The 17343-nt window shown below is 44.7% G+C and overlaps 1 protein-coding gene across 2 annotated transcripts in view; it reads left to right on the forward strand.

Annotated features, from left to right (window-relative positions):
* The window catches only part of Galnt7 (polypeptide N-acetylgalactosaminyltransferase 7), a 132348-nt gene that overhangs the window by 106997 nt on the left and 8008 nt on the right, over nucleotides 1-17343 (forward strand). The window contains exons 4-9 of one of the 2 annotated variants that reach the window (XM_038326729.1): nucleotides 3678-3808; nucleotides 4067-4146; nucleotides 5904-6086; nucleotides 8832-8949; nucleotides 10519-10641; nucleotides 14218-14436. In XM_038326729.1, the coding sequence (XP_038182657.1) occupies nucleotides 3678-3808; nucleotides 4067-4146; nucleotides 5904-6086; nucleotides 8832-8949; nucleotides 10519-10641; nucleotides 14218-14436 (854 nt within the window). Of the gene's footprint in view, nucleotides 1-3677; nucleotides 3809-4066; nucleotides 4147-5903; nucleotides 6087-6224; nucleotides 6408-8831; nucleotides 8950-10518; nucleotides 10642-14217; nucleotides 14437-17343 lie in introns of both variants that reach the window. The other variant, XM_038326728.1, reaches the window with a different exon arrangement.

Below are 17343 nucleotides of genomic sequence, written 5' to 3' on the forward strand. Positions count from 1 at the left end.
TCTGCATAAGGCGTGACCATTAAGTCTGACGTTAGGTTAGGGTGGAAGGTAGGACAGGAGTACCGTGACAACACCTTCCCGAGTGGCTTTATACAGCTCCCTACATCGAGCTTCCTCCAGCGCAGTTCACAGCTCTCCCAGTCTGCGTGAACTTTCGCTGCTTCTCCAAGGACGGAACTAGAATCGTGATGTGCTCACATAGGCTGGCACCAGAAAAAAGGAAAATTAGGATCTCTTTCTTTCTCTCACTTCTTTGCAGCTGATCACTTTTTTCAGCTCATCATTTTTCATGACGACTCTAGGTGTAGAGCTTTAAATGTTTTAGCTAAATTCAATATATTTAACTTAGCTGTCTTAGCTTGGTTGCAGTTTTCTATGATAGACATGCTTGCTTTTATCAAAATATTTCTTTCTGCAAGACAAACATTTGTAAATCTACTGTAGGGGACTGGAGATGGATCACCGTCATCTCTGATCCTGCAGTTGATCCTACACCCTCCTCTGGCCTCCAGGGACACAGAAGCAAACATACAGTAATTTCTAAGTGCATAAAAAAATCCAAATCTACAAAAATACTTTCTGAAATCTCTTGCCTTGGTACTGATGGTAGGAACTTTATTATTAATATATAATAGGCATTATAAAAGGAACACATACTTTACCTTCCTAAAATAACTTTTTGGCCCCCAAAAGAACAGGGACCCTGAAGCTTGTGGTGTTTGTGCATCTCGTTCCCCTCTTGCTGTCAGTGTGTCTGTCCACACTCTACTCTTCTGTCTCCTCTCAGGCAGGATCTACTTTCCTGACAGTAGGTGGAAACTTTTAGACTCTCCTGGAACCAGAGTCCAGAAGGTCTAAATAGTGTTCCCGATCTCAAGACAACATTAAAATCTTTTGCTACTAACTTCAGGGAAATTGTAGTATTTGGTTCATCAGGCCCAAATAAAAACTTGCTTTGTACTTTACCCCAATAAAATATAAACCTTGAATTTATAACTTTTATTTTAGAGACAAAATAATAGAAAACCCCTAAAAGGATCTAACTACTTTGCATAACCTATAAGGCTTCTGGAAAAGACAGTGTTCTCTCTTAGCAAGATCTGGGGACTTTAAATAGAGCTGGCTTCTCCCACGCGTGTGTGCATCTTCAGATGAGGCTAAGGTTGCTTCAGATGGACCAGCCCCAGACACTTAGAGGTCTGCAGTGACCCAGGGCTTTCTCCACCCTGCCTTACGGTCTGCAGCAGCTCTGTCCTACAGTATGGTCTCCAGCAGCTGAGGGTTTTCCCTGTCCCGCCGGGTCTCATTCAGGGTATCCCTGCCCCTGCTTCTCTGCTGATGCACCTTCTCAGTGGCCTCTGCTGTGCGCTGCCCACACAGAGGTAAAGAGAGGAGCCGATGATGGAACACAGTGGACCGACTCTTAAGGCTTCTGCTCACAAGTGACCCACGGTCTTTCTACACGAGCCCAGGCCATGGACAGTCACAAACCCAGCCTGACATACATGGTTTGTAGGGAGGCAATATTCCCCCTAGAAAGTGACAGTTGGTATTTTGAGGCCTAAATAAATACAGTCTACCACAGTGTGAGGTCACTAAGAAGCCATTTGTCTTGACTGAGAGGCTAAATCTGAAAACACAGGTCACTCACTGTACATTAAGATGTATTTAAGATATGTTTTTGAGTAACATGCCCCAAAGAAATCCCTAAAGGAATTAAGAAAACCTTTAGAAATAGTAAGGTAGGACTGTACCAAGCTTTGGGGAAAAAAAAGGGCAAGACTTCTTTTACAAAGAAACAACTAATTTTGAAAACCAAAAAAGAAAAAAAAAAGAAAGGGAAAATTGCCAGTGGTGGCACATGCCTTAAATCTCAGCACTCAGGAGGCAGAGACCAGCCTGGTCTACAGAGAGAAAGAGTTCTAGGACAGCCAATGCTACACAGAGAAACCTTGTTGAAAAATAAAAAAGCAAAAACAAAAGGGAAAATCACCAAATATTTTGGCAGGAAAATAAAATTAAGCATGAGAATTTTATTTGTAAGATTCATTAAAAGTTGGTGCCAAAGTGTGTGTGTGTGTGTGTATCTGTATGTGTGTGTGTATCTGTGTGTGTGTGAGAGAGAGAGATGGAGAGATGTCTTAATCCTGAAAACCCATATGTCTGGGTATCTTGTTAGTAAGAACCTCTCTGGTTCAGTTACATACATCTGTAATAGTTGTGCTTCAGAGGCAGAGGCAGGGGATCAAGAGTTCAAGTCTAGGAGCTGGGAGAGGTTAAGAGCGCTGGCTGCACTTCCAGAGGACCACAGTTTGACTCCAGCAACCACATAGTCACAACCATTTGTAATTCCAGTCCCAAGGAGTAAGATGCTGTCTTCCGGCCTCCTCCATGAAGCAGACACACAAGTGGTGCACAGGCATCTATGCATTTTTCAATACATACAATTTTAAAACAATGTTTTAAGAGTTCAGGTCCAGCCGGGTGGTGGTGGCACGCGCCTTTAATCCCAGCACTCGGGAGGCAGAGGCAGGTGGATCTCTGTGAATTTAAGGCTAACCTGGTCCACAGAGGAAGTTCCAGGACAGCCAGGACTGTTATATAGTCCAGCCTCAGGTAAATGGTAAATTTGAGGCCAGCCTTGGCAATATGACACTCTATCTGGAAACAAACAGAAACATTTAAAAAGCCTCCTAAACAAGCAAACTATTAAATAGATGGTCTAGCATATCCATTTTACCACCAGCTCGTATCTAGATGCAGCAACTTTTTGGTGGTTTTTTTGTACTGATGAGCCAGATTTTTAACAATTTTAGGGCAATTTCTATGTCCTGGGGAAGCGTCTCAGCGGGATCGGGATTCTAGCTGGCGAGCCAGTTTCCTGGACTCGTGGTGATAGACAAAAGCTGTTACTTTCCAATGGGAAGCCAAGGTGTAAACTTTGCCAATTGTGCCTGGTTTTCGCAGGATAGAATTTACTCTCCTAAATTACAAACATGTATGCTTATGTGTGTGTAATTATAATCATTATAATTTAATTATACACATACCGGTAATGCTAAGCTGTAGACAGAAATGGGTCTTTTGATTGTTCCAGGCTAACTTGGTGGCTAGCCTTCCTCACAGCAGGACTGCAGTTTTCAGTACCTGTTATGGTTGGGGAACGATGGCCCGGAAACAAACTGTTAAGCCGCCTGTGCCCCTTGCAGACTCCAGGAAGTCACATGACATTATCAGTCGATTCTGTATCTTCAGAGATCCTCAACCACAGCTTCTTTCAGCTACAAAATATTGCGTGTTCTTTTTAATTTTTAAATCTGACATTTTCTAAGTTTAAATATTTACTCAAACTTAACAGGGATGCTTGATAAATTTCACACTACTCATTCCTCTGTAGATATACTAAGCTTACAACTTAGCTTATAACACATTTTGCTTTCCGTCTTCCTTTTGTGTGATGGCAGAGGACTGAACGCAAGGCCTCAAAAATGCTTCGCACACAGCCTACCGTCGATTGACACCTCCAGCCTTTATGTTCCGTCCTAATAGATTTAGCCGTTGGCCTGATCCATGTAAGATCAGTTGGCACATCTGTAGCCAATCTTTGTTTCTTGGGAGAGAAAAAAAAAGTTTCTATGTAAAAGTCCATAATGGATTTTTTTTTTTTTAATTCGTAGAACACTTAAAAGAGAAACTGGATGACTACATAAAGCTATGGAACGGCCTTGTGAAGGTGTTTCGGAATGAGAGAAGAGAAGGCTTAATCCAGGCTCGAAGCATCGGCGCCCAGAAGGCTAAGCTCGGACAGGTAGGAGGGGTGTCCTGTTTATAGGGTCAGCACTTCCTTGTTGGCAACTGAAAAGTTAGATGTGCTTCGAATTACCCTTCAGTTTTGTTTTGCTTTGCTTTGTTTTAATTTAAATGAGAATGCGGGTTTGAACGGATAATTGACGTGGCAGCATTGACTAAAATGCTAATGTGTATCAGCACCTAATTTTACATTGTGTGTGATATGTGATTTACCGTCTGTGAGGAGTATTCTTTCACCCTGCCTCTTTTCTTTAAGGTTTTGATATACCTTGATGCCCACTGTGAGGTGGCAGTTAACTGGTATGCACCACTTGTAGCTCCCATATCTAAGGACAGGTAACATAACCTTGCTTTTTTTTTTCCTTTCCTAGTTAAAAAAGTAAACCTTGTCCTAGAAGGACAAACACTATTCTCCCCGTCACCCCCCAATTCCATCGTGTTTGCCAGCTGTTGTGTGAGACGTGTTTTCCTTTGAGCCGTTTGCTTCCTGGGTGGAGCTAGGTGGATGCTTTGGCCTGTTCAAATGTAGCCAGCTTGTATTTGGAAAAAGCTAGGTGTCCCCCTGCAAACTTGTCTTTTTCTCATGGAGTGATACTGATTGCTCCCTCTCCTCTGGGTAAATGCTCTGAAGACTTGAAGAAGCTTGCCTTGGAATTAACCCTTTGGGTTTCTTGCGACCTTTTCAGTGATTACATTAGATAAGGGCCACCTGTGACTCAGGCCAAGCCTTCGGGTTCCTATGAAAGCTTCCAGGGTTGGAAATAGACAGCTGTGGGAAACAGTCCTCACCATTAACGTAAAGAGATCTCTAAAACGCCAAAAGAGAGCTTCAGTCCTTAGTTCCCAAACCTTGGTTGCTTCCTGTCCAGAATTTTATTTCAGAATCCAGGCGAATGCAACATATTCTTGTGACAATTGGCAGACTTTCTCCTCAGATTTCAGGGGAAGGCCCATGGTAAACACCGCACGTGCTGTCTGGCTTTATCTCCACAGCAGCCCTGTGACAGAGATGATTTGCGACACTATGCAAAACCAGCACCAGGCCTAGAAAAAAATGAATTTACCATAAATCTGATATTTAATGAACTGTCAGACTGATGTCTGTGCTTCTCTGCATGCCAACGTGTATTCTAAACTCTGAAAAGAACATGGCGAGAGGAAAGATAGCTATCCGGGAAGCCAGCCCCTGTCTCCAGGGCAATGTGGAAATCCTCCCAGCACCAAGGAAGTGGCTTTCCACTGCTTCCAGCGGGAGCTCCGTGTGTCACACAGTGGCCCTCCTCTGAGGTCACGCTCAGGAGAGAAGGAAGTTCTCTTAGAATCCACTTCTAAGCAAGGCTCTGAGTTCCACGGATTTTTGTTTTTCTGTGATCTCCATGCTCAGCCCTTTCTGATGCGATTGAACAGGGTTCCTCCCCATCATTGGAGCAGCAGCCCCGCTAGCATTTCACAGAACCCAGACGCAAGGGATTTCTCTCTCCTTGTCTCCTGCAAACCTCAGTTCATTCCCGACATGCCCCTACAGCTACTACAGGCTCTTTCTTGCCTTTTTTTTTTAAGTGAAATAAAATACAGAGTGTGAGGTTTTAGTTTGGGTAAGAGAGTTGTTCTGCTTTGTAGTAAAAGGAGGGAAGAAATTTAAGTAAAAACACAGAAGGATGTGTTCATAATAACCACCTTTGAAGGGGCAACGAAAAGTTGAAGCTGTTACAGATGTGTTTTCGGTGGCAGTGCCTACACAAGACCTTGGAGAAAACAACAGGCAGAAAAGTCCTGTAAAGACCACAGAATCACTCTAAGATAGCTGCCCGTAATGCCAAGTACAAGGGAGAAAGCAGTTAGCAGGCTCAGTGGCGCGGCTCTTTGCCCAGGGTTACTTGGGACAGCTAGGATAAACTCCCCTTCCATTCTCCGCTCATGCTGGCCTTGACTTTCCCAAGACCTTATTTAGTCTCTGCCCCCATTAGACTAGACCATAGGTAGTCTCCCAATGCAAATGAAACCGAGTACAAAAGAAGCCCACGTAGTTAGGCATGCTAAACTAGTCAGTTTGGGGTTCTTAAATGCGTTTTCATTTTCTGTAAATGTTTCAGAGCTACATGTACTGTGCCTCTAATAGATTACATAGACGGGAATGATTATTCCATTGAACCACAGCAAGGTGGGGATGAAGATGGTTTTGCCAGAGGGGCCTGGGACTGGAGTATGCTATGGAAACGTATTCCACTAAGCCACAAGGAAAAGGCGAAAAGAAAACATAAAACTGAACCTTATCGGTAAAGACTATTACTTTATTTTTCTATGTTGACTGTTTACCTAAGTCCTTTTTTTTTCCTTCCCTATGACCTCGTATAAACATATGGGTCCATACATACGCTTCCATTTGATCTTGCTGCATCATCAATACAACACAGAACCATTTGCACTGTGCCGATTATAGATGTCATAAATGGCAACACATATGCAATTGTACCCCAAGGGGGTGGTGATGAAGATGGGTATGCCCGAGGAGCATGGGATTGGAGTATGCTCTGGAAACGGGTGCCTCTGACCTCTCGCGAGAAGAGACTGAGAAAGACAAAAACTGAACCGTATCGGTAATCACTAAATCACTTACCTCCCTCCTTTTCTCTGGTTGCTGTTAACCTATTAACCTCTTGCCATGCTGAAAACCCGCTGTAAGAACTGGAGCTGACGCCTCAGATCCTGACAGCCCTTGGCTCCTTGCAGCTTCAAGGCTTCGAATTCACATTGGCTCCTGTAACAGCTTTTACCCTAAGTGCAAGCCCCACTAATGTGAATTATATGCTTTCATTGGGGAAAAAGTATTGCAAAAGGCGTTAGTAATTTGAAGCATAGCAGGAAAGAAGGAAACAGCCTTTTGCTGCTGTCCTAGGAGACCAAATGGCAGAGTGTATTCTATATATTCATACGCCAACTGCTGGCAACTCAAGGCTTGCAGCTTGCACCTTGGAGTCTTGGGTACAGTACTGACAGTGAGCACACTAGCCGGAGACTTTGGGGTTCTCCCTTTTGTAGTGTATGCTAAAGCTCTGATACTAATTCTGTATCCGCTAAATGTGAATACGAATACACAGCGTTAGAAAACGTATAGAATCCTTTGTTGCTTGGTTCTCAAAAGAATGCTTGATTAAAAGAAAGCTCGATCCCCAAATCGGCTTTTGACCCTTCTTTTGGTTCTTCAAATACAACAGCTGTTCCTTTTAATCTTTTAATTGGAACATTTTGCAGTCTTTCAAAACATGACCCCCAAATGAAATGTTAGTGTGACTATGTCCATTGTATGTTTACTGTTTGTTGATTGATTGATTGATTGATTGATTGATTTGATCCCGCAGTTCTGCTTGCATTCCCTTTCTCCCTGTCTCCCTGCTCATGTCAGAGTTCATTTGGGGACATGCTTCCGTGTGGTGGATTTGGGTGGGTTGTGATCAGGACACTGAATGGCAAACATGAGGAAATTACAGGACGTCCAGCTTTCCCAGGACACCTTCCAAATTTTCATTCAGAAACTTAGGGTTCAGAGCAATCCAGGAATCTGTTGCTGACCTGCCCACAGATCGCCTAGGAGAAAAAGAAAGGGTTCGCTGCCGACCTTGGCTTGTCCAGCAGTTCTGTAAAGGTACATTTTAAAGGAAACTAGGAATGTGTAAGGGCGCTCTGTTGAGTTATCTCACTAGTGAGCGTGTTAAAGCTGCACTGAGGTGCGTGGGAACGCATTTGAAGGGCAAAAAGGTACACCTATAATGAAATAATATTGAGTGGCAGCTAAGTAAATATGACATGAATGTATAACCAGAATTTTGTAGCTTAGTGATTTTGGCAGCATATTTTAAGAAAGGCGTAAGAGAACAGCTCTTGATGTGATTTCCTGTCAGGACTAAAAATACTAGCCCAGCTCTATCTGCTCAGTGTATGCTTGTTGGCTGCTTCCTGTGCACCAGCCTTTATTGTAGAGCGGAGTGACCTTTAAAAACAGGTTCTCTTGCTGGACGTGGTGACGCCTGCTGTTAATCCCAGACCAGGAAGGCAGAGACAGGTGCATCTGTTAGCTCAAGGTTAGCCTGGTCTACGTAGCAAATTTTGGGGTAAGCAAAACTATAGAGTGAGGCCCTGCCTCAGAAAAATTAACGTATAAGTAATTAAAATGTGTTCCTGCGGGATTTCTGCTATGGTGAGTGGTGCGCAGATTACACACACAGCTTTTCAAGGTGGATCAGTGGGAATCGGTGATAGACAAACATTAGTGTGAGTGAGGAATAAGGAATTGGAACAGTACCGAGCTGTCCCGAGCTCTCGAAAGCTGGAGTCATAGTGCCTTGGGTATTGCTTAGTGGTCAGGAGGAACGCCCAGGACGCCATGAAGTTAGTCTGCTGTCATTTCTCCAGTAGTGGAAGTGACGTGAGAAGTCATAGACTGGGTTTTCTCTTTCTCCTAGAATGCACTGAACTTAAGGTCTGTGCACGAAGCCCAGGGGGCACTGTTGTGCGCTCTCACCTCTTGCTGTAGGGAGAGTTGATGCCCCGTCCTGTCCCTTTTGGCATTCTGTGCTGTTTGCAAACTCAGCGAACCCTACTGTTCCCGGGCGACTTACACCATGAAGGCCTACTACATCCTGGTGTGCAGTTCCATTCCTCCTAGAATGACTCACAAATCACTGAAGGAGTAGTTAATACAAAGTGTCAGGTTGCCCTGTGTTTCAGGAGAGAAAGAGAAATGCTTGTCTTAATTACGAAGAAACGTTTACTCAACAAAAGAACCAAGGCACCCTCTAGTGGCAAAACCAACACAGTTCTCTAAAGAAGTAGTTCAGAAGTTTTGGTCGCTTCATGCTGAGAACACATTCTTTTATGAAAGATGGACAGTTTCTTTATGTTTGGCCATCAGTCTTGCCTCTTCTATGCATTCTTACGCTGTCCTCCCCAAGGCTGTCTGTCTGTTGGTGAAGGGATCCTGGGGCTTTGTTTCTACAGTTACTACATGTCGTGTCTTTCTGTAGGTCTCCAGCTATGGCTGGTGGATTATTTGCCATTGAAAGAGAGTTCTTCTTCGAACTTGGTCTCTATGATCCTGGTCTCCAGATCTGGGGTGGTGAAAACTTTGAAATCTCCTACAAGGTAACATTTCACTCAAACAAATGCTGTTTTCTAACTAGTTTTTTGGGTGGGTTGTTTGTTTGAGAAGGGCATGTCTGCGTCTATGTAGCTCTGGCTGTTCTAGAACTCGATATGTAGACCACAAACTCGTAAAGATCCATCTGCTTTTACATGCTAAGTATTGGGACTAAAGGCATGCGCCCTCGCACCCTGCCTCAGGTTTACTAACTAGTTACCCAATTTTTATGACTTTTCAAATAAAGCTAGGTTTTTTTTAAAAAAAGTGTATATAATGAATTTTTCTAAATTATTGAGAATGCCTCAATAAAGCATAACTCTTAGGATAATAAAGTAAAATGATTACTTGTCTCCAGTACATCAGCCCAGAATTACGGCCAACAAGCTTCAGAAATGGAAATAGCCTCTCTCCTGCTCGCAGGCTGCCTGTTCGTTGGAGCGTTGGTTAATAGTAGCCCTTTGGAGGGCTGCGTGTTGACTGTCTACTGACCCAGCATCCTTGGCCGCTGTAGGACATGGTGATAGAAGATAGGATACTCACATAGTGACTGACAGCCTCCTGCTGGCAGTGGGGGTGTCCTGCTCGGTGCAACTCTGTCTCAGTCCCGCCTCAATTTCAGAGATCGGGACAGGGAAAAGATTACATTGATTAGATAGATATCCAATGCTTCTTGCCTTAAATATTCTGTGTTATTCTGTGTTTTATATTGTGAGGGTTAGACTAGGGACAACTAATCCTTGCTATCATAAAAAAAAAACTTATAGATTAGAAATATTTGGAAATTCATAATATAGTAAATGTAGAAAAAGGCAGAGGCATTCAGTTGGTTGAAGAAAGTGCCACCGTGATGGAGGTAGAATTTGAGGTAGAAATCAGATGCGTGATTTCACTAAGCAGAGAGAAACGGAGGATAACAGGCCTCCTAGGTATGGAGAATAAGGGTAGGCACAATATGTAAATGTGAAGAGCGCATTAGCAAGTGCAGAAGCAGGCCGATGGAATCGAGAAGCCTGGTTCAGAAAGACTCTCAGGGTAAAGTGAGCAAGCACAATTAGAACCGTACTAAAGAGTCCTTAACGCTGCGTTAAGACATTCCCACTGCCTTATTCAATAAGCCGGTGGCAACCAGCGAAGACACTAAACAAGAGGGTAACATGACCCAAAGCTGCAGTAATCTCTTGCTATAAATAAGGATAGAGTTAAGTAGAGAAGAGTTCAAGGTGATGAAGCCAGTTATGAGGTTATTACAGTAATCACCCAAGTAGGACACAGATCAGAAACAACAGGTGATAGGAATGAAGGATTTATGTTATTTTGGAAGGTTATATTGAGGAAGGGTTCCTGGATCTACATGTACACAGAAGGGAACTATTAATAGTAACTTATTATATACATTACCACTGCCTTCCTTGTTATCACGTGTGTTTCTAAAGTAATTGTTTTAGAATTTGGTTAGCTTAGAACCTATTATGTCTCATTTAAAATTTATATTTACAGAACACATGTCCCGTTATTTTTTTTTTTTTTTGCGTGTCTAACCACTTTCACAATATACATTTTTTTCTTGATAGATCTGGCAGTGCGGTGGTAAGTTACTCTTCGTCCCTTGTTCTCGTGTTGGACACATCTACCGCCTTGAGGGCTGGCAAGGAAATCCTCCACCCCTATATGTTGGGTCTTCTCCAACTCTCAAGGTGAGGTTTTGTTGTTGTTCTTGTTGTTGTTAAAAGGAGAAAGGGAAGAGAACTAAAATTCTGACCATGTCACTCTCAGATTATTGGCTGAGGGAAGTCTCTTCCACAGTCACGTTGGCTCTTCACCGAAAGCCAAGGCTAGACTTGACTCCTGAAGGACCTTACTATTCTTTACTACTATTCAGTTTAGCCCTATTCCTTTTCATTTGCCTTTTGACAAATAAAGAACAAGTGTATTTATAATGTATAACAATATTTGATATACATACATTGTGGAATGCTTGAAGTCCATTTAGTTTCCCTACTTCATGACATGCTAATCGCTTTTTTACTAATTGCCGTAACTCATGTACAGAGATCGCCACAACTTGCTTCTCCTACGGTAGAGATTTTGTGTCTTTGGCCCAAATACCTCCCCAGCCTTCCCCCTTCCCAGCCTCTGGTAACTGCCATCCCACTGTTTCTACACACTGGTTTCTTCCACATCCTACCTGTGAGTGGGCACACGCATTTCTCTTTCTGTGCCTAGTTTATCTATCTCATTTACCATAAGGTCCTGTGTGTTGTTGCAAATGACAGAATTTTCTTTTTTAAAGATTGGGCATTCTATTGTGCATATCACATTCTTTACTTATATACCAGTTGGCAGTCACTTAGATTGATCCCAAATACTAGTCATTCTGCACAGAGATTCGGGCATCTCACTGGTAGACCAAGTCAACATCCTTCAGGATATTCACAGACAACACAGCACTGGGTCATGGAGTTTTTTTCTCTCTCTTTCTTTTAATTGTATTTATTACTTATTTTTCTTTTATACACATTGATGCTTTTTGCCATGGGTGTCAGGTGCCCTGGAACTGAAGTTACAGGCAGTTAAGAGCTACCATGTGGTTGCTGGGAATGGATCCAGGGTCCTCTGGAAGAGCAGGCAGTGCTCTTAACCACTGAGCCATCTCTCCAGCCCCCTATTTTCATTTCAGTGAATGAGCCTCCATCCTGATTTCCATGACTGTAATAATTTGTATTCCTGCCAACAGTTTGAAAGGATTCCATTGTACCTGTATCCCTACAGGCGCACTTCCCTTTTATCTCTGGACCGTAGCTGTCCTAGCAGATATTGAAGCAACGCTGCCTTCTGGCTTTCACGTGCATCTCCTGCGCGGTTAGAGACACTGCGCCTCCTGGCACATATCGGCAGCCGTTTGTCTGCTTCTGAGAAATGTGTGTCGGGTGATTTGTCTGATTTAAAAATCAGGTTATTTGTGCCGTTACTCTTGAGTTGCTTTGCGTTTTCCCTACGTCGTGGAGATTAGCTCCTTAGCAGGTGTGTGGTTCGCAGGCCCATTCTCTCCGTGAGGCGTTTCTTTTGTGCAGCGCAGAGGTTCTTAGTTTGCCCTTATCTCGTTGGCGTAGTTTTGCTTTGCTCGTGTGTGCAAAATATGTCAGAAAACTTTTCTTACATTTTTTCCCAAGAGCTCTTTGGGGGGAGTCCTCACCTTTAAGGCTTTAATCTATTTTGGGTTGCTTTTCATGTGTCCTTGAGAAGAAGGTCTAATTTTTTTTCTTTTGCGGGGAGTTAACCAGCTTCCTCAACACCAGTATTGATGGAGACTGTCTTTTCCCTGCTGTATGTCCTTGGCACCTGAGGTGAAAATCAGTTGTGTGGGCTTGAATTTATCTCTGGGCTCCCAGCGGCTGTTTCTGTTTTTATTGTTTTTATTACCGTTCTTTGTAGTAGATTTTGAAATCGGGTAGTGTAATGCCCCTGGATTTATTCTTTTTGATCAGTATTCCATTGGCTGTTATAACGGCCTCTTTGCTGGTACCATATGAATTTTAGGGTTGATTTTCCCCTTTCTCTCTTCTGTTTTCATTCATCTGTTTTAGTGGAGGTGGGGGGCACATGGGGTTGTATGGTGACATGAGGAAGCTGGAAGTCAGCTTGTGAGACTTGTGAGTTCTCTCCTTCCACTGTGTGGATTCCACCAAGTTCATTCCAGAGACCAAGACTTGGGTCCTCAGGGCATGGAGGCAAGCGCCTCTCCCCCTTGAGTCATCTCACCAGCCTCGAATTTTTCAGTATCTATGAAAATTATAATTGGTATTTTGTAGATCACTTTGGGGAGTGTGGTGCTACCCAAATAAACAAACAAACAAACAAAAAACTAGTATTCTTGAGGAGCCTCTGATATTTGATATCAGCTCTTCCCATCCACGAGCATGGGATGCTTCCACACTGTGTCTTTTTTAGATGACTTTCAGTATCTTTAGCTTCCATCGTTAAATTTATTCCTAACGATTTTTCTCTGTTTATTTGGTATGATGACCTGTTCCCGCTTTAATAACTATATTTTAGCCTAGAAATCAATTTAATCTGAACACCAAATGTGCCTACTCTTGATGTAAAACAGAGACCAGTAACTGGTCCACAAACCATACCCAGCCTCCTGGGGCCTGGCCACAGCTGTCACTTCATAGCAGGCCTGAAGAATTGCTGCAGACACGAAACGGATTCCTTGCATCAGTGTGTGGTGTGCGTGAATGTGTGTCTGCATGTTCACATGTGTGAGGGTGTACCTGGGCCCAAGACTACCTTTGGGAGTCTCCTCCACGGTTTTCCACCTTCTTCACTGAGGCAGGGTCTCCCAATTGAACCTAGAACTTGCCTGTTCAGCTCGTCTAACTAGCCAACTCACTCCAGGGATCGCTATCTTGTCTTCCTCGGAAGTGCTAGAATTGCAGGTAGGCTGCCACTCCCATCTGGCATTTGTACAGGTTCTTGAGATCCAAACTCTCGTCTTCACACTGGAGTGGCAAGTGCTTTATCTACTGAAACATCTCCCCAGGCCCTCACACCTTTCTCTATGGAGAAATTGCTACTGCGTGATGCAGAAGGTCCAAGGGAACTGGGGAGAGTAAACACCCGTCCAGTCATACATTCGTGCAAGGATTCACTAATCCTGTCAAGCTCTGCGGGTTAAATTTTTGTCGGTAATGACAGTGTCAATTTATTGTATTGGTCGCTAGCTGTTTTTCCTCCTTGTGAACCACCTGTGGAAGATGTACATTTAATTTGAGGTTACAGTGGAATGATTCTGTCATAGTCATGAAAAGATTAAGAGAGTGAGCTGCAGAGCAATTCTTTGTAATGATGGTTTCTCAAATGGGATTTCCCTCCTATACATGTCAGTACCATGGTTCTAATAGAAAGGAAGTGAGATGAGAAGGAACACCACTGGCCACCCAGGCTCTCAGAAACCGTGTCTGGGCTTCACTTTCTTCATCTGCTCTCAGAATCAATTGCATTATCTTAGAATTTATGAACTTCCAGCTCAGGGATGTCTGATTTTATGTATCTCACTTTTTAAATGAATATACATGAATGGCATTTCTATACTTGGAAAATGAGATACTAGGGTTATTAGATCACTTCTTATCATTGTTTAGTAAATGTCAGGCCCTCTCTAGGTGCGTTCACCATAATTTGGGTTATTCTGCACATGTAAGGTGGGCTGCTTATGCCGTTACAGTTATTTCTACATCTCAAACCGCCTGTGGTTTTTCTTTTCGCAGAATTACGTTCGAGTTGTCGAAGTTTGGTGGGACGAATACAAAGACTACTTCTACGCCAGCCGTCCTGAGTCGAAGGCACTGCCATATGGGGATATATCGGAGCTCAAGAAGTTCCGGGAGGACCACAACTGCAAGAGTTTCAAGTGGTTCATGGAAGAAATAGCCTATGACATCACCGCCCACTACCCTCTGCCGCCCAAAAACGTTGAGTGGGGAGAAGTAAGTATCAGCAAATACTTAGATAGCAGAAGGTGTATATTTGGACTCGGTGTTTGGAAGAAGGCAGAGAAGAATGGGAAGGTGCTCGTGGAAGCAGAGAATGCGTGCAGAAATGTTTGACTAGAAACCATTCGGTAGTATACACTACCCTTCTAGCAAACCATCAGAGCTGCCCTGACCACGAAGCCACCCTGCCCCCTCCCAGCCGTTATGCACGTGGCTGAGGGTGAGGCACTCCCCATATCCAGCCCCCACCATCTTCCTGTCTTGGCCGCTTCCAGTGTCACTGCTGATCTCTCATGAGTCCTGAGAATCATTTCTCTCGTCTCCATCTCAGCAGAGCCACTCAGGTCTGATGTCCCATGGGTCTTCGCAGCACCCCACATCCGCCCACCTTCCACGCAGTCCAGTTCTGGGCCTACCCCTCCCTTGGCTCCAATAGACTACTGCAGAGACCAGTGCAGTGCTGTTCACATAGCACTTGTCAGATGAACTGGGCAGTGGGGCTAGAGTAAAGCAAAGGCCTTGATCTCGACGGCCATCCCTGTTTCTTCCGACTTGCCTCTGCGGCATGGTTTCTGGTTGTACTCACACATGTACAGCGCATGCCGTCAGCTTCCAGGATTGCGTGCCTTTGTTAATGTGCACATTCAGTGAACGTTGACTGATGGCCTGGCGTGTGCCAGTCATTTGTCTGGGCAGAAACCAGACAAGCCCCCTTCAAAAATCTTTTATGCTGGTGGGGGTGGGGAGAGAGACCAGAGTCGTTGAGGGAAGCAGAGAGCATGACAAGATGACAGTGAGCACAAAGGAAGCTAGCATGAGGCGCCATCTTGAGGGAGCTTCCTGAGGCTGTGACATTTAACCTGAACTCTGGATGATGGAGACCCAGAGCCAAGAAAGAAAGAGCAGTACACACAGAGAAAAGGGGGGGTCAAAGTTAGGAAATCGCTTCAGTTCTCTTTCTGGTGCTGTGCTGACAACTGCAACTTGTCAAAGAGGCTTTGTTTGGGCTTACGGTTCTAAGGGCTGCGAGTCCGTCAAAACCGAGCAGGGATGGCAACGACTTTGACGGCTAGAGTAGCAAGTTGACAGCTCGCGTCTTGAACCGTGAGCTCAAAGCAGAGAGAGTGCTGGGAATGGAGAGTCGTCTCTGGAAGCCCACAACCAGGGACATACATCCCCGAAGCCTCTCTAAACAGTGCCAGCTCCTGGGGACAGAGTGCTCATAGGTGAGCCTCTGGGGAGCATGCTCATTCAAACCACCACAAAAATCCATTGCCCATTTGGGAAACAGACGAGAAGAAATGGGGTGAGGTGGAATGGCAGACGTGGGACATGAGGAGGCTCTCATCCTGAAGATGGAGAAAGGCCCATGGGGGATTTAAAACAGAAGGGCTGTGAGATTTGGTTTATGTTTTAGTTTGAATTGCCTGCTGGGAGCGTTTAGAATAAGTCAGGAGGGGAAGGATGGTTCTAGTGAACCTGATGGTGGCAAGAGTAGAGGTGGAGCGCATGGGACACATTTGAGGGGCACACTTGTAAGTCACGGGTGCGTCTTCCAGGCACAGGGACATCACGGGGAAGACTAAAGTGTGAACGACGAGGGCTGGCATGGTGAAGCTCTCTGACTGACTAAGAGGCAGCTGCGATTGTGAGCCCAGGAGACAGTGAGTGTGGAGGTGTTGAGGAACAGCACTCTGCCTGCTGGAGGTGGTGTGCGCACACAGGATCCCTTCTAGACGGCCAGGTTCAGTGCTCAGCTCCTGCTGATTGGCAATCTTAGGCTGAAACCCAGAAAAGAGGCTTCTCTGGCGATGAGCATCTGGAGGCCATTGGCCTGTAGCTTGAGGGCACCGCAGCCCTACAGGGAGAAATACAGGCCATTCATAAGTCTGCAGTGTTCTGAGTTTGGGAAGGAAAAGGGGGGACACAGTGGCCGTGAAACTACTGCCTGTGTGTTGCTTGTTTGGATGCCACTTTCTTTTTTCTGTGCTCTTATTTCATCTTCCCTGTTACAGCAAACTAGCTAGAAACAACCCACTAGTAAATAATGAATTGGGGGAGTCTAGACCAGAGTTAGCTACATTTTAACCTCCCAAGAGCCCTCTGTGTGGAAGGAAGGAATTCTCCTTTGACCTTACCCAATCGTCTGCCTTTAAACACATCTTTATACAAACGACTATTAGATTATGTTATCAACTCAACCCTCCCTCCCAGAGCCTAGATAAACACATCCCGCCATCCTCATGATGTCTTTACCTGAATATCATTTCGAACTCATCTCAATACGTGAGTTTGAAATTGAACTCCTTTCTCTCTCTCTCTCTCCAGCCCATCTCGGTTCATTGCTCGTACCAACACCTGAGTAGTCCTCTGAATCTATTTCTCGCGTTTTCATCTGTTTCAGAGCCCAGCCCTTCCTTTCCTTGATTGACTGAGTCTCCATCACCTCTCAGCAAAAACTAACTCGCCCTTACCACAGCCGGTTCTGAACACAGCAAGCAATCAGTGTAGCTTAGGAAATACAAGTCAAGTCGAATCACCTCTCCTCAAGAAAACCCACAGTGGCGCCCAGTTGCTGGGGTGAAGGCACAGCCCTTTCTGGCGGCCGCGAGACCCTCATTCCTCTCTCACTCACCTCGCCTGCTCCTGCTTGCCCGGCTCTACTTCAGCCCCACTGCCCCACGTCACACTTACCGCTCACCGTCCCCCTGCCCACAGTGCCTTCCTGTGGACATCCGCATCCATGACTAACGCAGACTTCTTTCCAGCTTATCCACCCGTGTCCGTGATAGCTCTCGCCTACATCACTCCCAACTCCCTAGCCCTTTTCTCCCCACACACCCCCATGGCCTGTATTACTAACGTGGCAGGTATCGTATTTGTCCGTCACATGTTTTGCTT

This window comes from Arvicola amphibius, chromosome 4 (assembly GCF_903992535.2).
Source record: "Arvicola amphibius chromosome 4, mArvAmp1.2, whole genome shotgun sequence".
Taxonomy (NCBI): Eukaryota; Metazoa; Chordata; class Mammalia; order Rodentia; family Cricetidae; genus Arvicola; species Arvicola amphibius.